Below are 21461 nucleotides of genomic sequence, written 5' to 3'. Positions count from 1 at the left end.
AAATAGAGAAAGCCAGGCTTGTGATCAGCAACCAGAAGAGCAATTAAACTCTTCAAACGCATGTCGGAAGGCTCCCTGCAGACCCGACTGTCCCGAGTGCTGCTCAGCTACCGCACCAGACCCCACTCGCTCACCAGGGTTCCCCCAGCCGAGCTGCTCATAAAAAGGGCACTCAAAACAAGGCTCTCTCTTGTCCACCCTGATCTCCATGATCACGTGGAGGGCAGGCGGCATCAAGAAAGTGTGTATCATGACCGTGCAAATTTGTCACGCGATATTGAGGTCAAGGACCCTGTGTTTGTACTCAATTATGGACATGGTCCCAAATGGCTCGCTGGCACGGTCATAGCCAAAGAGGGGAGTAGGGTGTTTCAGGTCAAACTGGCCAATGGACTAACGTGCAGAAAACAGTTGGACCAAATCAAATTGTGATTCACCAACAGCTACGAACAAACCGAAGAAGACACCACCATCTTTGACCCTCCAACACACACACAAGTGGCAACCGACATCATGGTTGACCACTAAGCTGAACTCAACATCCCCAGCAGCCCGGCAAGGCCGGCTGCCCAGCAGCCCAGTGAAGAACTGACCAACTCACCCACACCCGCATTTGTACCGAGACGATTGACAAGGGAGCGAAAAGCCTCACCTTGTAAATAAGTGTGTTATTAACTTTACGAGGGAGTGATGTTATGTATTTAGCCCCTTGCGACCTGTATCACACTGCCACCAGAGGGCCTATCTGTTGGAGTCCCAAGGGATCCCAGTATCCCTTGGGAGTACTGTATATAAGCAGGCCACCCACAAGGTACCTGCACTCTGGAGTCTTATTAAAGGAGCTAAGGTCACGCTTGCTCATTGTTCATAGTGATCTGTTTCATCCTTTATTATGAGTGTATCACCCTCCCTCTCTTTTTTTTAGAAAAAAAGATTACTGTAAGGGTCATTTCTATTTAATTGCTTGGAACATGCCTTGCCTTGCTCCTGGTCATTTTCTCTCGAGCTAAATATTTCTGGTGGGAAGCTCAAACATGCTGTTTGTTTTTTGTTAAGCTGAAAGAAGAAGCTGAGCAGGGCGTGAGCGACAGTGGTGATTGGGTCCTCGATGAAGGCGAACTTGCCAGTAAATTTAATTCTCGGACAAAAGCAATAATCATTAATACACCCAATAATCCATTGGGCAAGGTAAGGCTTCAAAATCTAATCTTTTACTTGTTGAAAATTTCGGCTTCAGATACCAATGTATCCAATGTGAAAAGGGAACCCATCATCATAGGCAGTCCCTCAAAACGAGGATGACTTGCTTCCACGCCAAAAAAGGATGAGTTCACAGGTGTTTCAATGAAGGACTTAATATTCCAGGTCCCGAACTACATCTTGAAGGGTGGAAGATGCCTGTGCGTGGATTTTTTTAATGTGTGGTGGTCGTTACACACCAGCCACCACACGGGCTTGACAGAGCTAGGTCTTGGTCCAGTGGCAGGGATTACCCAAGACGACTGGAGACCTGCTCTGCTGCATGGACCTAGTGCGCACACATATCGCAGTGTGGACAGGCCCGTGCTGCCCCTGGGCCCCTGGCCCCGAACTCACGCCTCTCCTGGGCCCTGATCACATCCCTCCACAGTCTCTCACCACTCCTGTATCTGCCCACGCTCCAATCACCGACCTGGACCTTGCTGACGTCACTCTTCGCTGCCGTCGCCCTCCTGCACCAGCTCGCACTACTCCCTGAAGTAGCATGCCTCCACACTGCTCCCAGGCCGCCGCTCACCAATCCTTTTATGGCCCTGGCCTGCCGCTATTTGTATTATTATTTGTAGGAGAGATTATTTGTAATAATCCTGTAGCTACCATGAATTATTCTGATGTACACTTGTGTAGGAAAACATGGCAGACATTTTGCATACAGTAAAGTCCCACAAACGGCAACAAAATAAATGACCAGTTAACCTATTTTCAGTGGTGATTAAGGGACGAAAGTTGGCAAGGAAACCCCGCTCATGTTCTAACAAGATTTGTGGGGAAAGATTTGTAACAGCCATAGTACATGCAGCACTGACTGGGTTATTTTCATGTGATTATTTGTGTTTTCACTGTTGCACATTAGCAGCAAGATAAACAACAGATGTACAATGTTGAAGGAAGGATTTACGTTAAACATCTATAATTTAATCATTAAACTTCTCCTGCCTTCAGTGCTCAGAAGTTAAAAGAAATATAATTGACAGCCAGAGGGCGCCGGGTATCCTGCAAAGACCGGCATTGCTGCTTACATCAACCATGTGGTAAAAGTAGGAGTTAGTACTTACACAGCCCTGGGTTCAGAGAAAACATCGGCATGAATGTGCATCATCAAATCCCCACCAGGAGCATACTCCATTACAAAACATACATGATCTATGGTCTGAAAACAGGCAAAGATCTCAAAAATTCTCTTCTCACACATAAGGCTGTCCACCTCATGATGAGGTAAAGGGAATCCACCTTTGTGTCGGCTCACAAGATCTGTACCACAACCAAGACCCTTGAATTTAAAATTAAATGCAACAATGCTGATTAGTGGCCAGCTGAACTCCATTTACATTTGGAGAACTGAAGATGCCCTCATGCACTTAAGGGAAATGGTTTAATCATAGGAAGTAAATTATTATTAGATTATATATTTCAGTTAGACAGAGAATTAACCGATAGCTCGGAATATTTCACTGGCGATTACACACAACTAATCATTCAGTTGACATCCGGGATCATGGACGAATGCAAGGCTTGAGTAGTTTTTTTTTCTGATCCTCTAAATCCTGGATGTGTAAGTGTTGCTGCTTTTTTTCCAAATCAAATAAAGGGAAGAGGTTTTTTGTGTGTGCGTGTTACTGCCCCTAAAAATAAAAAATCCTGACGATGCAAGGCCAAAGGATTTATCAATTGAACAAGTTGGTGCAGAATTTCCGATTTGTAATGCTGTCAGTAACCCATTCATAACGCTGTCAGTAACCTATTTGTTTTAAGAGGTTAACATGAGCATTGTGATTGGAAACTTAGGCCAACATGTGCAGCCTTCGCACGTGATAGGAGGTGCCTTTTGTTCATCATCGAATCGTAGAATAGAATGATACAGCACAGAAGGAGGCCATTCGGCCCATCGTGCCTGTGATGCCAGGTCGTTCAAAGAGCTAACTAATTCGACCTGTTTCCCCATTGCCCTGCACATTTTTCGCCTTCAAGTATTTATCCAATTCCCTTTTGGAAGTTACTGTAAAGTTTGTGGTGATACCTGCTACAGAAATTCCTGTAAATGATAAAAGTTTGAACTTGAACCAGCATTGGTCTCCAGGCTGTGTGGGATTAGACGATTTCTGCTGAGGTCAGGGGTAGCTGTTTATCACCTGTAGGGCAGGTGGGAAACAATCGGCAAAGGTTCCCATTCCTGGTTCCCGGGCAGAATCTCCCACTGGAAGCACACTTGCGTGGGACATCAGGGTGTCATCCCGCTGATGCTCTCCATTCAGGCTCCTGAATTACGTGTGCGAACATCTCTCTTATCTGCTTGCAGTGGAACTGAGGATGTGCTACTTGTTTGAAGGCCTGAACTCTGCTGTCCTGCGATGCTGAAGTTGACCATGCTCTTTTTGAGCTTGGCCCTTGCAACAATCTTTAATGAAGGGATTTTGTTTTTATTTTAAGTAATCTAACCTTAAGAAAATGACCAAGATACTGCTTTGGCCAGAGACCTTTTTTTCACATTGTAATGCACTATGGTTTCTGCTTTCAGATATTTAAAATGGAAGAACTGAAGGTAATCGCAGACCTGTGCATTAAGCACGATGTTCTCTGCATCAGTGATGAGGTGTATGAGTGGCTCGTGTACAGTGGACATAAGCACACAAAAATAGGTAATACCGAACATGGCGACTTATTGAAAAGGTCGTCAGAGAGGATGCTATGTACTGGTGTGTACACATCCTGAAGCAATACTTCAGTCAACTGTCTGGGCCCTGAGCTCCAGACTTCAGTATCAGCTGTGGCTCAGTGGGTAGCACTCTCGCCACTGAGCCGGAAAGTTGTGGGTTCAAGTCCCGCTCCAGGGACTTGAGCACATAAATCTCGGCTGACATTCCCAGTGCAGTGCTGAGGGAGCACTGCACTGTTGGAGGTGCTATCTTTGAGAGTTGTTGAGGCCAGTTCATTAGATATATTCAAGAAGGAGTTCGATATGGCCCTTGCGGCTAAAGGGATCAAGGGGTATGGAGAGAAAGCAGGAAAGGGGTACTGAGGTGAATGATCAGCCATGAACTCATTGAATGGTGGTGTAGGCTCGAAGGGCCGAATGGCCTACTCCTGCACCTATTTTCTATGTTTCTCTCCCTAAACCTCTCCATCTCTCTCTCCTCCTTTCAACGTGCTCCTTAATACCTACCTCTTTAACCAAGATTTTAGTCACCTGTCCGAACATCTCATTTGGCTCGATGATAGTTTCATCTGCTTGTGTCTTGGGATGTTTTCCTACGTTAAAGGCGCCATATAAATGCAAGTTCTTTTCAGGAGGCTTGCAGCAAGAGAGAGGACAGAAATTCACACCTTTTAAGAATCATATAAAAAGTAGTATCATTAAACCTGCAGAAGTAACGGTGAGGTATAGGATACTCCGGAGAGTTGATGAAGTGTTTTCATCTAAAATGCCTCACCCAAAAAGATGTTGGAAATGTTTTAAAGCTTGCTCGAGACTCGCCACTTGGGTCTGCAGCTGAAGAAGGCGGATGATAGATAACGCTCTGGCTGCCGTTGAGCCACTGTCTCCAGCTAAGACCAGCAAGGCTGCCAGTCCCCACTTTAATACTGAATGGTAATTGTGTAGTTATGTCATCCGAATGGATCTTTTACATTTGGCCAACCTATTGACGTGAGTTTCTGCTAGGCTGTGTTTTTTTTTCCATTACGGGTATGAAATACTTTGTTTTTGCCTCGGTCAAAACTAACTATGAGAGGGAGGATCCGTGACCCGATGTTAGGCTTTCACAGTTCTGCCCTGATTTTGACAGCTAGATTTACAAGAATACCCTGGGATTATTCTTTGGGGCAAGATTGATGTGGATTCTGTGGAAGGTTTTGAGTTCCTTTTTTTTTTTGCAGCGTTGGATGACATTGGGAATGAGACGGAGCGTTATCTAACCTTTATAGGTGGCAGTGTAGTCAGTACCAGCTCAGTGAATAGTATATAAAATGGATGAACTTTAAATCAAATACATTGGTGGAGAGATATGGAAAAACATGCCCAGCGTTACTTTATCTGCATCTTATAACATTGGCAGTTGTGTAACTAAGTTAGACCAAACCTACTGCCCTCACCAAAGATATTGATAACCTTGTTCCCTTCTGCTGGCCTTTTCCTATATCACATGCAACAATAAAGGGTTTAAACCATTTCCTTGAGTGGGCCTCCTCCTTTGTTCTTCCCTTCCAGCTGTCTTCTAGAAGCTTTTGATTCCTTGCTGGGTTACATTGCTGGGGTATCACGACTGAGGCCAGAGAGCAAGGCCTGGATTTCCCTCTTCCAGTCCTTACAATGTAGGGGCAGGCCTTCCGCCCACCACCATGACCCTGGCCTATTTTCCTGGGTGGGAGGTCGGCAGGATCCTGGCCACCTGATTTGCGGGTGAGCTAGGGGTTGAAAATCTGTTGGGGGGCTATTGCACCAAGCCTGATCCTTGGCCAACATTCAAACGCAGGTGACTGGCTAGCAGGAGCAGGAACACCAGCCAATTCCTGTCGTTCAACCATACTCTGCCTTAACCTGCGTGGTATCGAGTCCCATGTGTTTCCACTATGTTGCTGCGTTCTCCCTTGTGTTGCTTCGCTCTTTAACATAAATAGTGTTGTGTGGCCAATTGCTTTCATCTCCGATATTGTCTTGCCTTTACCTCCATAGCTACTTTGCCGGGAATGTGGGAGAGGACTATTACCATAGGAAGTGCAGGCAAAACCTTTAGTGTGACTGGCTGGAAGGTGAGTGTTTCAAGAATTTATTTGAGTGGTGTAATATGTAAACCTGTAAATACCTTGTTTAACCATCAGAGGGCTCACCTCCTGGAGTCCCAAGGGATCCCACAATCCCTTGGGAGCACCTGTACATAAGGAGGCCTCACAGGCTGGAGACCTGTAATAAAGGACTACGGTCACACCTTATTTTGAGCTCACAGTATCTGATCAGATTCTTTATTCAAGACACAACAACTGGCGACGAGATACAGATGACGAACCCCACCGCAACGATGCAGAGAACAGTGGGCATCCTGGAGAAATTTTCACAGGGAGATGATTGGGAAACCTTTGTGGAGTGACTCGACCAATACTTCGTGGCCAACGAGCTGGAAGGAGAAGCGAACACTGCCAAACGAAGGGTGATCCTCCTCACTGTTTGCGGGGCACTAACGTATGGCCTCATGAAAAATCTGCTCGCTCCAGCAAAACCCACAGAGAAGTCGAATGATGATTTGTGCACACTGGTCTGGGAGCATCTAATCCCGAAGGAAAGCATTCTGATGGCGAGGTACAGGTTCTACATGTACAAGAGGTCTGAAGGTCAGGAATTGGTGAGCCACGTCGCCAAGCTAAGACTCCTTGCTGGACATTACGAATTTGAAGGACACTTGGAGCACATGCTCAGGGACTTCTTTGTACTTGGCATTGGTTATGAAGTAATATTTCGAAAACTTTTGACTGTAGAGACACCAACCTTGTGTAAAGCCATAGCGATAGCCCAGTCATTCATCGCCACCAGTGACAATACCAAACAAATTTCTCAGCACACGAGTGCTGCTGCAAGTACTGTGAACAAAGTAATGTTGGTTTCGAATCATAATGTACAAGGTAGGACTCACTTGCCTGCAACTGCACATTCGCAGATGTCTCAGAGTCCACCATCAAGGGTGGTGAATTCAAGGCCATTAACACCTTGTTGGCGCTGTGGGGGTGATCATCGTTTCCATTCATGCCGCTTCAAAGGATACGTTTGCAAGGGCTGTGGAACAAGGGGACACCTCCAACGTATGTGCAGGTGAGCTGCAAACCCTGCTAATCCTGCAAACCACAATGTTGCAGAGGAGGACAGATCCACGGTGGATCACGACGAACCAAAGCCTCAGACTGAGGAGGAAGAGATTTATGGGGTGCACGCATTTACCCCGATAATGCTGAAAGTTGAATTAAATGGACTCTCGGTGTCAATGGAGCTGGACACGGGCGCGAGCCAGCCCATAATGAACAAAAAGACTTTCGATAAATTGTGGTGCAGCAAGGCCTCAAGACCAGTCCTGACTCCCATTCGTACTAAACTAAGAACTTGCACAAAGAACTGATTCCTGTAATCGGCAGTGCTACTGTAAAGGCCTCCTACGATAGAGCGGTGCACAATTTACCACTCTGGATGGTACCGAGCAATGGCCCCATACTGTTCGGCAGGAACTGGCTGGGAAAGATACGCTGGAACTGGGATGACGTCTGAGCACTCTCATCCGTCGACGACACTTCATGTGCCCAGGTCATAAACAAGTTCCCCTCGCTGTTTGAACCGGGCATCGGGAAGTTCCAAGGAGCAAAAGTGCAGATCCACTTGATTCCAAGGGCGCGACCCATTCATCACCGTACATGAGAGAGGATGGAGATCGAGCTGGACCAGCTGTAACGAGAGGGCATCATTTCGCCGATCGAATTCAACGAGAGTCCAATTGTTCCAGTCCTCAAGGAAGACGGTACCGTCAGAATCTGTGGTGATTCCAAAGTAACTATCAATTGTTTCTTCCTACAGGATCAATACCTGCTACCAAAGGCAGACGACCTATTTGCGATGCTGGCAGGAGGAAAAACGTTCACGAAGCTGGACTTGACCTCTGCCTACATGACGCAGGAGCTGGAGGAATCATCAAAGGGCCTCACCTGCATCAACATGCACAAAGGTCTCTTCATTTATAACGGATGCCCGCTTGGGATTCGATCAGCCGCGGCGATATTCCAGAGGAACATGGAAAGCTTGCTGAAGTCTGTCCTGCGCACCGTGGTCTTCCAGGACGACATCTTGGTTACAGTTCGGGACACCGTCGAGCACCTGCAGAACCTGGAGGAGGTTCTTAGTCGGCTTAATCATTTGGGGCTCAGGTTAGAACGCTCGAAGTGCGTTTTCCTGGCACCTGAAGTGGAGTTTCTGGGGAGAAGAATCGCAGTGGACGACATCAGGCCCACCAATTCGAAGACAGAGGCATTCAAGAACACACCGAGGCCACAGTACGTGATGGAGCTACGGTCGTTTCTAGGACTCCTGAACTACTTTGGTAACTTCTTACCGGGTCTCAGCACACTGTTAAAACCACTGCACTCTTTACTGCGTAAGGAGATGAATGGGTATGGGGTAAAAGCCAAAAAAATGCCTTTGAAAAAGCTAGGAAGCTGTTATGCTCAAACAAATTGCGTGTGTTGTATGATCCATGTAAGCATTTGGTACTAGCATATGATGCATCATCATACGGTGTCGGTGAGTATTGCAACAAGCTAATGAATCTGGAAAATTGCAACCGGTTGCTTAAGCATCCAGAAGTCTGTCTAAGGCTGAGAGGGCCTACAGCATGATTGAGAAAGAAGCGTCAGCGTGTGTTTGTGGGGTAAAGAAAATGCATCAATATCTGTTTGGGCTCAAATTTGAACTGGAAACCGACCATAAGCCGCTGATATCCCTCTTTTCTGAAAGTAAGGGGATAAATACCAATGCATCGGCCCGCATCCAGAGATGGGCGCTCACGTTGTCCGCATACAACTACGCCATCCGCCACAGGCCAGGCACAGAAAACTGTGCCGATGCTCTCAGTAGGCTGCCATTGCCCACCACAGGGGTGGAGATGGCACAGCTCACAGATTTAGTTATGGTAATGGAAGCATTCGAGAGTGAGCAATCATCTGTTACCGCCCGACAGATTAGAACCTGGACGAGCCAGAACCCCTTACTGTCCTTAGTAAAAAAAACTGCGTGCTTCACAGAAGTTGGTCTAGTGTCACATTAGAGATGCAGGAAGAAATAAAGCTGTACCAGCGGCGCAAAGATGAAATGTCTATACAGGCAGACTGCCTCCTATGGGGTAATCGGGTAGTGGTACCAAAAAAGGGTAGGGACACTTTCATTAGTGATCTCCACAGTACCCACCCAGGCATTGTATTGGTGAAAGCGATAGCCAGATCCCACGTGTGGTGGCCTGGTATCGATGCAGACTTAGAGTCCTGCATGCACAAATGTAACACATGCTCACAGTTAAGCAATGTACCCAGGGAGGCACCACTAAGTTTGTGGTCCTGGTCCTCCAAACCGTGGTCCAAAGTCTATGTCGACTATGCAGGCCCATTTTTGGGAAAAATTTTCCTAGTGGTTGTAAATGCATACTCCAAATGGATTGAATGTGTGATAATGTCGGCAAGCACGTCTGCTGCCACCATTGAAAGCCTGCAGGCCATGTTTGCCACACACGGCCTGTCTGACGTCCTTGTGAGTGACAATGGGCCGTGTTTCACCAGTGCTGAGTTCAAAGAGTTCATGACCTGCAATGGGATCAAACATGTCAAATCTGCCCTGTTTAAACCAGCGTCCAATGGTCAGGCAGAGCGAGCAGTGAAAACAATCAAGCAGAACTTGAAGAGGGTAACTGAAGGCTCACTGCAGACTCACCTATCCCGAGTCCTGCTTAGTTACCGCACAAGACCCCACTCGCTCACAGGGGTTCCACCTGCTGAACTGTTCATGAAAAGGGCAATTAACATAGAAACATAGAAACATAGAAAATAGGTGCAGGAGTAGGCCATTCAGCCCTTCTAGCCTGCACCGCCATTCAATGAGTTCATGGCTGAACATGCAACTTCAGTACCCCCTTCCTGCTTTCTCGCCATACCCCTTGATCCTCCGAGTAGTAAGGACTTCATCTAACTCCCTTTTGAATATATTTAGTGAATTGGCCTCAACTACTTTCTGTGGTAGAGAATTCCACAGGTTCACCACTCTCTGGGTGAAGAAGTTTCTCCTCATCTCGGTCCTAAATGTCTTACCCCTTATCCTTCGACTGTGACCCCTGGTTCTGGACTTCCCCAACATTGGGAACATTCTTCCTGCATCTAACCTGTCTGAACCCGTCAGAATTTTAAACGTTTCTATGAGGTCCCCTCTCATTCTTCTGAACTCCAGTGAATACAAGCCCAGTTGATCCAGTCTTTCTTGATAGGTCAGTCCCACCATCCCGGGAATCAGTCTGGTGAATCTTCGCTGCACTCCCTCAATAGCAAGAATGTCCTTCCTCAAGTTAGGAGACCAAAACTGTACACAATACTCCAGGTGTGGCCTCACCAAGGCCCTGTACAACTGTAGCAACACCTCCCTGCCCCTGTACTCAAATCCCCTCACTATGAAGGCCAACATGCCATTTGCTTTCTTAACCGCCTGCTGTACCTGCATGCCAACCTTCAATGACTGATGTTCCATGACACCCAGGTCTCGTTGCACCTTCCCTTTTCCTAATCTGTCACCATTCAGATAATAGTCTGTCTCTCTGTTTTTACCACCAAAGTGGATAACCTCACATTTATCCACATTATACTTCATCTGCCATGCATTTGCCCACTCACCTAACCTATCCAAGTCACTCTGCAGCCTCATAGCATCCTCCTCGCAGCTCACACTGCCATCCAACTTAGTGTCATCCGCAAATTTGGAGATACTACATTTAATCCCCTCGTCTAAATCATTAATGTACAATGTAAACAGCTGGGGCCCTCGTTAGTCCACCCTGATCTACACGAACAGGTAGAGAGCAGGCGGCTTCAACAGAATACATATCATGATCGGGCAAATGTGTCAAGCGAAATCGAGATAAATGATCCTGTATTTGTGTTGAACTATGGACAAGGTCCCAAGTGGCTTCCTGGCACTGCTTTGGCCAAAGAGGGGAGTAGGGTTTTTCTTGTCAAATTTGCCAATGGTCTCACCTGCAGGAAACACTTGGACAAAACCAAACTCAGATTCATGGACTATCCAGAACAACCCACGTTAGACCCTACCTTTTTCGACCCCCCAACACACGCACAAGTGGCAACTGACCCAGCGGTTGACCACGAAGCAGAACCCATCACCTGCAGCAGCCCAGCAGGACTCACCACGCCCAGCAGCCCAGCAAGGCCAGCTGCATAGCAGCCCAGCGAGGGCCCAACAAACAAATCACCAAAACCAGCATTTTCAACGAGACGGAAAAGGAAGGCCCCAGATCGACTCACATTGTAAATAGTTACACTATTGATTTGGGGGGGGGGGGGGGGGGGGGGGGGTGTTGTTATATATGGAAACCTGTAAATACCTTGTTTAACCACCAGAGGGCTCATCCCCTGGAGTTCCAAGGGATCCCACAATCCCTTAGACGCACCTGTACATAAGGAGGCCTCACAGGCTGAAGAGGCTCTCTGGAGACCTGTAATAAAGGATTACGGTAACACCTTTCTTTGAGCTCACAGTATCTGGTGAGATTCTTTATTCAAGACATAACAAGTGGCTCATTATGTAACGTTCCATGTAAAAACTCTTTCTGAAATGCTTTCAGCAGGTGTATGTAGACAGTCACTAAAAAGATATTCAGTTTGTACAGAATGCAATCGAATAGTCATTTATAGCGTGCCTTTTTTTCTCTCTGGCAGCTTGGTTGGTCTATTGGTCCAGAGCACCTGATAAAACATCTTCAGACTGTTCAACAGAACACCATTTATACTTGCTGCACTCCTGTTCAGGTAGGAATTACATCAGATATACGGCACAGGCCATTCGGCCCAACCAGTCCATGCCTGTGTTTATGCCCCACTCGAGCCTCCTCCCTATGACAGTCTTGCTGAGTTGAAGAGCTTTCGCTTTGGGGGAATCATGGACAGGAGCCCCGATTGTGAAGCAATCTCCTGCTTTTTCACTGCCCAGTGTTGTTGGGCTGCACAGCTTGTTGCTATTTAGAAGATGATAATTCATGAATTAAATGTTTTTTTGAATTAAGTTTGTACCAATGCAGCAATATCGGCACTTGACATTTTGAACTGACTCCAGATGCAGCTGACCCCAGTATTTTAAGTTCCTTATTTTGATCATGCTCTGTTGCTGTTAATTCGCTGACATTTGCAGCTTTCAAAAGGCAATCACAGATTTTTTTAATTACATTTTTTGTGAATTGTATTCAAGCGAAGGGCCTCCAAAAACCGATATTGCAGTGAAGGACGCTCTTGGTTGAAATGTGGATTTTCCTTCCTCCCTCACTAGTTGTCCTTGTAGGTTCTGTGAGTAAAACTGCTTCCCTTTCTATCTAGGATCTGGGTTGGGTTAAGTCTCTGCCCAGAATCATTTCACAAAGGGCACTCGGAGCCAGCAGAAGTTGGGCAGGTCTCATCTCTTAGTTCAGATGGGTTCGAGCCCAGCTTGTACAGGCGAACAAACATGGCGTGAGTGTACTGCGGGATCCTCAATTATCCACACTTCTCTTTTTTTTAACAAAAGTGATCATTCTGATTGTATGATTGCAGAACTGAGCAGCAATCGGTAGCTATCTACATGGAGACCTGTGGAATTCTCTACCACAGAAAGTTGTTGAGGCCAATTCACTAAATATATTCAAAAAGGAGTTAGATGAGGTCCTTACTGCTAGGGGGATCAAGGGGTATGGCGAGAAAGCAGGAATGGGGTACTGAAGTTGAATGTTCAGCCATGAACTCATTGAATGGCGGTGCAGGCTAGAAGGGCCGAATGGCCTACTCCTGCACCTATTTTCTATGTTTCTATGTTTCTATGACCTTCTTGTCTAAACCGATCTGTGCCCTTCCTGAGTGTACAACAGGCACAACCAGACATATGCTTGCGTGCACTATGTTTAAAAAAAAAAAGAGCTTCCTGTTCTGTTCCCTCCGTGCCAGTCCCATTAAGAACGTGACAACATAAGAATTAGGAGCAGGAGTAGGCCATTCGGCCCCTCGAGCCTGCTCCGCCATTCAGTAAGATCACGGCTGATCTTCTACCTCAACTCCACTTTCCTGCACCATCCCCATATCCCTTGATTCCCTTAATATCCAAAAATCTAGCGATCTCTGCCTTAAATATGCTCAACGACTGAGCCTCCACAGCCCTCTGGGGTAGAGAATTCCAAAGATTCACCACCCTCTGAGTGAAGAAATTTCTCCTCATCTCAGTCCTAAATGGCCGACCCCTTATTCTGAGACTGTGACCCCCTGGTTCTAGACTCCCCAGCCAGAGTAACCATCCTCCCTGCATCTACTCTGTCAAGCCCTGTAAGAATTTGATATGTTTCAATGAGATCACCTCTCATTCTTCTAAACTCTAGGAAACATAGGCCTGGTCTCCCATTCCTGCCACCTACCGAACAGAGGGATGAAACGATGCCTTGGGCTCCTCGTGATTCTTTTTGGAACGACTAGTTGCAAAAAAATCTCCAACCAGATCAGCATTTCATCCCTGCGAGCAGCGGGACGTCAGGGTTGGAGGAGAAGATGGCGCTGAGGGGGTGCAGGGGCGGGGGGGGGGAGCGTGGGGATGATTACTGCCAGTATGAAGAGAGGGGAGTGAAGTTAACAAAATCAGCTGAGGAAAGGGGGAGAGGTGAACATCACGAACATGAACCATGCAGGGGTGGGGGTTGTATATTGAAAGATAGCAGTGAGGGGAGAGGTGAGCGTACAAATATCAACTATTCCGGAATGGGGGGTGGGCGGAGAGCTGGGGTTGGTGCTGAAAGCATGAACTGGACATGAAGAAGAGTGAAAATAAGAATTTTCTTTTATACCTCTTTTCACTACCTCGCAATGATCCAAAGCGCTTCACAGCCAATGAAATACCTTTTGAAGTGTCATTACTGTTGTCTCGTAGGGAAACGCAGCAGAAAATGCAAATGGTCGCACAAACAGCAAAGGGACAGATGACCAGATACTCTGGAGGTTTTTTTTTTAGTGTTGGTAAGTGTTGGCCAGGACACTGTAAAATCATCATCATAGGCAGTCCCTCGAAATCGAGGAAGACGTGCTTCCACTCTCAAAGTGAGTTGTCAGGTGGCTGTACAGCCCAACATGGGAATTACAGTCTCTGTCACAGGTGGGACAGACAGTGGTTGAAGGACAGGGTGGGTGGGGAGTCTGGTTTGCCGCACGCTCCTTCTGCTGCCTGCGTTTGGTTTCTGCATGCTCTCAGCGACGTGCTCAGCGCCCTCCCGGATGCTCTTCTTCCACTTCGGTCTTTGCCCAGGAATTCCCAGGTGTCGGTGGGGATGTTGCACTTAATCAAGGAGGCTTTGACGGTGTCATTGAAACGTTTCCTCTGCCCACCTGGGGGACCGCCTGTCGTGTAGGAGTTCCGAGTAGAGCACTTGCTTTGGGAGTCTTGTGTTGCAAACACTGTAAAATAGTCCTTAGTTCACAGCACTGCCTGAGTTATCTATCTACCATACATTAAAATGCTCAGTGAGGTGCAACATTCCCTTACAAAATGCATTGAAAACACCTGTGTCAGGTTCTGTGGCAAGATTTATTATAAAAACACCAGCATTTCCCTGCAGTGCCTGTTACGGCAGTAGGTGGGGCTGTAATGAAGATCACCAACGCAATTAAATCTTCTATTTGTGAACCAAGATCACATGACTCCCCAACTCTTGACATTTAATTTCTAAAGTGAGTATATATGGTGAAATGACAAAAAATCTACTGCTTTTAGCCTGGCTGCAATTGCAGTTGTTGACCACTGAGTGGTGCCGTGGCACAACCTGTGATCTCTTCCTCTGTGCTGGGGCCTGGAATTCTACTTTGAGGCCAGTTTCCATGAACTAATTGTTTAAAGCGTTATAGTGGTTCAAAACATTTTCTTAAGTCATTCTTATCCCTGCATCTTGACAGTTACTCACCACCTACGAACTTGACTCCAGATTCCCTGCAACTCCTCCCCCATCCCCAACGCAACAAGTTCCATTATCCTGCCCACCACTGTGTCCTCAGTCCCTCCCCCGCCCTGACCCTGCAGTAGCCGGCATCATCTCCAGAAGGCCATCGATAACACTGGCATTTCTACCTGAGTGAAGCGAGTATTCAGAAGCACCTGATGGAGCATGTAGACACTGGGAAACGTCACTTAAAGTTTTCTGCATCAGTAATGTTGCCTCTGGCCATTCCCCCATCCCCATGGAGCAGGACTGGCTGGGTCCCAGGTCTCTTCCCCCCCCCCCCCCCCCCTTTTTGAGGGATTGAAACCTCAATGGGAAAGAAAGACTTGCATTTATACAGCACCAGACATCCCAAATCATTTTACAGCAAATGAAGTACTTTTGGAGTGTAGTCACTGTTGTAATGAGGGAAACGCAGCAGCCACCCTTTGCGCACAGCAAGCTCCCACAAACAGCAATGTGGTAATGACCAGATAATCTGTTTTAGTGATGTTGATTGAGGGATAAATATTGGCCAGGACACTGGGGAAAACTCCCCTGCTCTTCGATATAGTGCCGTGGAATCATTTACGTCCACTTGAGAGAGCAAACCAAGCTGCCTCGGTTTAACGTCCCATCTGAACCACGACACCTCCGTGGTCCCTCTGTGTTCCATTTGTGCGTCGGCCTAGATTTTTGTGCTCTGAAGTGGGACTTGAACCCACAACCTGCTGGCTCAGCTGCGTGAGTGCTACCCACTGAGCCACAGCTGACACTGAGGAGAAGTGCCCCTGAGCAGAGCCCACCTCCGCTCCCCACTGAGATGCTCTCCGGGGATCAATGAAAGAACAGTTGTATCTTACCCTCCCCAAACCCCTGCACCCGCCCAGCTTCTGTGGCTAGAGTGGGGGAGGAGGGGTGGAGAAAGTTAAAACAACATTCATTATCCTTACTCGTTTCAAAAGTGCTGTAACCCTTCTCAACCTGTATAGAAGAAGTCCGGGATGATTTTCATCCCTGGTGAAGTGCGATGAGTTACTTACCCGCCCTGGAGCCACCAGTGATTTTTGAGTTGTCGGGGTCCATCTTTGCAGATACACCTCGGATCCCGAGGACATCATTGGGACCCAACTGCGATTCTGAGAGTGGCTGCAGCTTTCCCAGCAGACCAACCTGGGACAGAGGGGGATCGGCCCCAGATGAGCCCGGAAAATGTGTGTTTCTTTCCTTTTTGTGGGGCCAGGAGGAGCGGGACTGATCTTCGGGCCTCCCCTGCTCCGGAACATAGAAACATAGAAAATAGGTGCAGGAGTAGGCCATTCGGCCCTTCGAGCCTGAGTTCATGGCTGAACATGCAACTTCAGTACCCCATTCCTGCTTTCTCGCCATACCCCTTGATCCCCCGAGTAGTAAGGACTACATCTAACTCCCTTTTTGAATATATTTAGTGAATTGGCCTCAACAACTTTCTGTGGTAGAGAATTCCACAGGTTCACCACTCTCTGGGTGAAGAAGTTTCTCCTCATCTCGGTCCTAAATGGCTTACCCCTTATCCTTAGACTGTGACCCCTGGTTCTGGACTTCCCCAACATCGGGAACATTCTTCCTGCATCTAACCTGTCTAAACCCGTCAGAATTTTAAACGTTTCTATGAGATCCCTTCTCATTCTTCTGAACTCTAGTGAATACAAGCCCAGTTGATCTAGTCTTTCTTGATATGTCAGTCCCGCCATCCCGGGAATCAGTCTGGTGAACCTTCGCTGCACTCCCTCAATAGCAAGAATGTCCTTCCTCAAGTTAGGAGACCAAAACTGTACACAATTCTCCAGGTGTGGCCTCACCAAGGCCCTGTACAACTGTAGTAACACCTCCCTGCCCCTGTACTCAAATCCCCTCAATATGAAGGCCAGCATGCCATTTGCTTTCTTAACCGCCTGCTGCACCTGCATGCCAACCTTCAATGACTGATGTACCATGACACCCAGGTCTCATTGCACCTCCCCTTCTTGCTAGTTGTGTTGAGAATAAAGACAGAATGTATGACTCTAAAATGGAGTCTGCATTTTGTCAACGCAATCTGGTCCAATTTCTATTGCCCTCTAATTCCACTTCACCCAAAGACTACACTGGTCTTGACTTCCTGTGTGCAATACACATGAGCTATGATTCTATGACAAAGACTTCTGCAATCCTGTTACATTTTTGCGCTCTAGCCAACGCTTCCGATTGTATTCTATTTCAATAATCAATTCTCTCTACATACTAAATTGATTCATCCTTAAATACTTAAATTTTTGCCTGTAAGTTTCAGTTGTTAAGTAATACGCATTAAGAGTGTATGCTTTACAACAATAGTTCATACTGCCTGCTGCAGTGACACAAGAAACCACCCTGAATATCTTTATCACCCAGTAATTATGAACTTGCCCACTTATTTTTGTCCCATTTATTTTCACAAGCCAGCAATTCAAAACTCCAAATAGAACCATCAATAGAATCTGCTCCTTTAAAATTTGGAATCAATTCAATTTAACAAAATTATGGGCCAAGTGCCCCATTACCTCACCTTCTGGACTTGCTATTGATTAATTTCTCTACCAGTTGAAGTTAATTCTCTTTCTCCTCAGCCTCAGACTGGCAACATTTGTCCTTCTTTGCGGCATCGAGCTCACATTGTTGCTTCTCCCCCTGCAGTTTGTGTCGCTCTTCTTCCCAGCTGTGTTGCTGTTGTTCTCTCTCCAGCAAAAGCTCTTGTTCTCATAACTGAAACTCTCACTCTTTTAAATTGTAGTATAGTGCCTTAATTAAAACTGTTTAAAATTGTATGCGCCTGAATACGCCCGCTGATTTCTAGAACAATCAGAGCTGCTTCTAGTGCACATTAATCGATTGCTGTGCACCAGAAGTATCTCTGATTGGTCCAACTTCCAGTTTTAGAAATCAGCAGGAATTCAAACATCCTGTGCTACACTGAGATCACCCTGTGCAAAGCTGCATCAGTGTATACCTTTTCTTTGAATTTAAATTTAAATTTGAACCTGATCCTGCTACCTGCCTTGTGCCGGCTGGTCTCCGAGCCGGGGAATTCTCCTCTGGTTCCTGCCCACAATGGGCGGCAGTCGGCCAGCAGGCCTTGAGTGAGGCCCAGGCTGATTTTCTACAACAGCGGGTGTTATGTAATGATGGGTGTATCGTCCCAGTACCTTAAATGTAATGTAAGCACCATGCCACACCACAGAGGGCGCTGTGGTAGGAAACCCTGGTAGTACCTGCAACAAGGACTATATAAGGCTGACCACCACACCTGGGAGGCACTCTGGAGCTGAACAATAAAGGACGAAGGTCACAGCAGTTAGATTTACACCAGACCGTGTGGAGTCAGTGATTTGTGTGCTGCATACACCACAGCGGGTAAGCTGCTAACTCCCGCCCGCCCGCTACACAAAATCGGGGCCATCACATTCTGGGTCTAACTGTCACTGACACCAAGGGAGATTCTTTATCGGAGGATCTTGCTTTGGTTGTCATGCACAACACAAATGCAGTCTTAAAGTTAATCAGTGGTGGATTCTATGGATTGTGAATGAACTGACAGCAATGTAACACAATTAGTTGAATAAAAGTTGGTGTAAATAGAGAATATTTACATCCTCGGGTTTTGAAAGAGGTAGTTATAGAGATAGTGGATGCATTGTTGGCACCTTTCAAAATTCCATAGATTCTAGAACGGTTCCTGCAGATTGGGAGGTAGCAAATGTAACCCCACTATTTGAGAAAGGAGGGAGAGAGAAAACGGGGAACTACAGACCAGCTAGCCTGACATCAGTAGTAGGGAAAATGCTAGAATCTATTCTTAAGGACGTGGTAACAGGGCACGTAGAAAATAATAATAGGATTGGGCAGAATCAACACGGATTTATGAAAGGGAAATCATGTTTGACAAATCAGTTAGAGTTTTTTGAAGTTGTAACTAGCAGAATATATAAGGGGGAACCAGTGGATGTGGTGCATTTGGATTTTCAGAAGGCATTCAATAAGGTGCCACACAAGAGGTTATTACCCCCCCAACATGGGATTGGGGGTAATATACTAGCATGGATTGAAGATTGGTTAACGGACAGAAAACAGAGTAGGAATAAACGGGTTATTGGCAGGCTGTAACTAGTGGGTGCCACAAGGATCAGTGCTTGGGCCCTAACTATTCACAATCTATATCAATGATTTGGATGAGGGGACCAAACGTAATATATCCAAGTTTGCTGATGATACAAAGCTAGGTGGGAATGTAAGTTGTGAGGATGATGCAAAGAGGCTTCAAGGGGATATAGACAGGCTAAGTGAGTGGGCAAGAATATGAAGTTATCCACTTTGGTCGGAAGATTAGAAAAGCAGAGTATTTTTTAAATGGTGAGAGATTGGGAAATGTTGGTGTTCAGTGGGACCTGCGTATCCTGTACACATATCACTGAAAGTTAACATGCAGGTACAGCAAGCAATTAAGAAAGCAAAAGGCATGTTATTACAAGAAGATTTGAGTATAAGAGTAAAGACGTCTTACTGCAATTATATAGGGCCCTGGTGAGACCGCACCTGGAGTATTGTGTACAGTTTTGGTCTCCTTACCTAAGGAAGGATATACTTGCCATAAAGAGAGTGCAACAAAGATTCACCAGACTGATTCCTGGGATGGGGGGATTGAGATGAGGAGAAACGTCTTCACTCAGAGGGTGGTGAATCTCTGGAATTCTCTACCCTAGAGGGCTGTGGAGGCTCAGTCTTTGCGAATATTCAAGACAGATATCGGTAGATTTTTGGATATTAAGGGAATCGAGGGATATGGTGATGGTGCAGGAAAGTGGAGTTGAGGTAGAAGATCAGCCATGATCTCAGTGAATGGCAGAGCAGGCTCGAGGGGCCGAATGGCCCACTCCTGCTCCTAATTCTGATGATCTTTACAGTCTGTTCAGTTTTGCGTCCATCTCTTTCAACCCTCCTTCCTTGACGAAGTTGGCTTAGGCTGGGGATCGGTTCCACCTGTGTCGGCAGCCCTCTGCTGCCTAGTCCCAGTGAGAGGTGGAACCGAGGGCAGACCGTTTGACCATCGGTTTGCTCCTGTCCTTGCCACACACGATGGGAGGGTGTTGGCGAGTGATGGGGAAAGGGAAACTATGGCTCCCAGGCTGTTGTGCTACTGCTGCCTCTTTGGATGGGGTTAGCTAATTTGGCGCAGGCCATGTTTTAACCTGGGACATAATGCAGCAGTCCAGTGAACCGTTGGCCCACTGGAACGGTCTGTCGTAGTCCTACGGCAAAACATTAAAATAATTTTTGCCCACTTTATGTTGTTTGTCTCGATGTGCAATCGGCTTAAACATTTTTGATATAAATACAAGATAGTCATTAATAAATAGGGAATTCAGAGGAAACCTCTTTATCCAAAGAGTGGTGAGAATGTGGAACTCGCTATCGCAAGGAGTGGTTGAAGCGAATAATATAGATGCATTTAAGGGGAAGCGAGATAAACACATAAAGGAGAAAGGAATAGAAGGTTATGTTGCTAGGATAGGGTGAGATAAAGAGGGGTGGGAGGAGGCTCGTGTGGAGCATTTGGGCTGATGGCCTGTTTCTGTGCTGTAAATTCAATGTACTTTTTGCACCTTATGTCTTTGAGCTAATATCTGTAAACCTGGGCCTAGTTGGAAAGCTGCGTAGGACGCCAACTGAACATGTCCATCCTCCTCTTCTGCACAGGAAGCTGTTGCCCGAGGTATTCGCAAGGAGCATGGCCGCCTGATGGAAGAGGACTGCTACTTCTCGTCGCTGCCACGCGAGCTGGAAGACAAGCGGAATCGCATGGCCAAGTTTCTGCTCGCTGCCGGAATGCGGCCCGTCATCCCTGAAGGCGGATACTTCATGATTGTCAATATTTCTGTTCTCAGTAAGTGGTTTTCCTCCTCTCCCTCCCCTCCCCCACTCGTAGCGGCGATAAGCGCGGGACATCTATTCACCCGGCATCATTGTGGAGCTCTGCTCGGGTCCTTGGTGCTGCTGCTAGCAGGGACACGTCGCTGGGTTGGAAACCTTTCCTTCCCTTTCTTGAATGATGCATGAAAGTAACAGAGGAGTTTTGTTAGGAATGGAAAATTGGATTAGTCCCACCGTATATTCAAATCTGACTTCAGACTCAACAAACTGAAGACTCGGAGCTGGATAAATGGGCCCACAGTTCTGATTTGAAAGTGGTCCAAGGGTGCGTGCTGCTGACAGTTTGTCAGCAGGCAGATGCCAGCTGCTTCACTTCACCATTGGGCCGATCAAAATTGGTCGTGAGCGTGGTGAAGAAATACCCACATCTTTCTGCTGGGCCTGTTGCCAAGTGCTGTGAGACAGTCGAACACAAACAGCCAGACTACTAGTGTTCCAGTCAAGCATCACACACGGTGCGCTCGCCCGTACACACCGGTAAGATCATTGTCGGATCCCTGGGGCGGG

General features: G+C 46.8%; 1 protein-coding gene across 5 annotated transcripts in view; it reads left to right on the top strand.

Moving 5' to 3' along the window:
• Nucleotides 1-21461, top strand: part of LOC139268430 (kynurenine--oxoglutarate transaminase 3-like) — a 97858-nt gene that overhangs the window by 51266 nt on the left and 25131 nt on the right. For all 5 annotated transcript variants that reach the window (XM_070886560.1, XM_070886556.1, XM_070886558.1 and 2 more), the window contains 5 exons: nt 1057-1188; nt 3776-3896; nt 5930-6006; nt 11713-11802; nt 20721-20907. In XM_070886560.1, the coding sequence (XP_070742661.1) occupies nt 1057-1188; nt 3776-3896; nt 5930-6006; nt 11713-11802; nt 20721-20907 (607 nt within the window). The remainder of the gene's footprint in view (nt 1-1056; nt 1189-3775; nt 3897-5929; nt 6007-11712; nt 11803-20720; nt 20908-21461) is intronic.

Source organism: Pristiophorus japonicus, chromosome 8 (assembly GCF_044704955.1).
Source record: "Pristiophorus japonicus isolate sPriJap1 chromosome 8, sPriJap1.hap1, whole genome shotgun sequence".
In the NCBI taxonomy this organism is placed as follows: domain Eukaryota; kingdom Metazoa; phylum Chordata; class Chondrichthyes; family Pristiophoridae; genus Pristiophorus; species Pristiophorus japonicus.
Note: the sequence above shows the minus strand (reverse complement) of the source record. Positions and strands in the feature narration are given on the sequence as shown.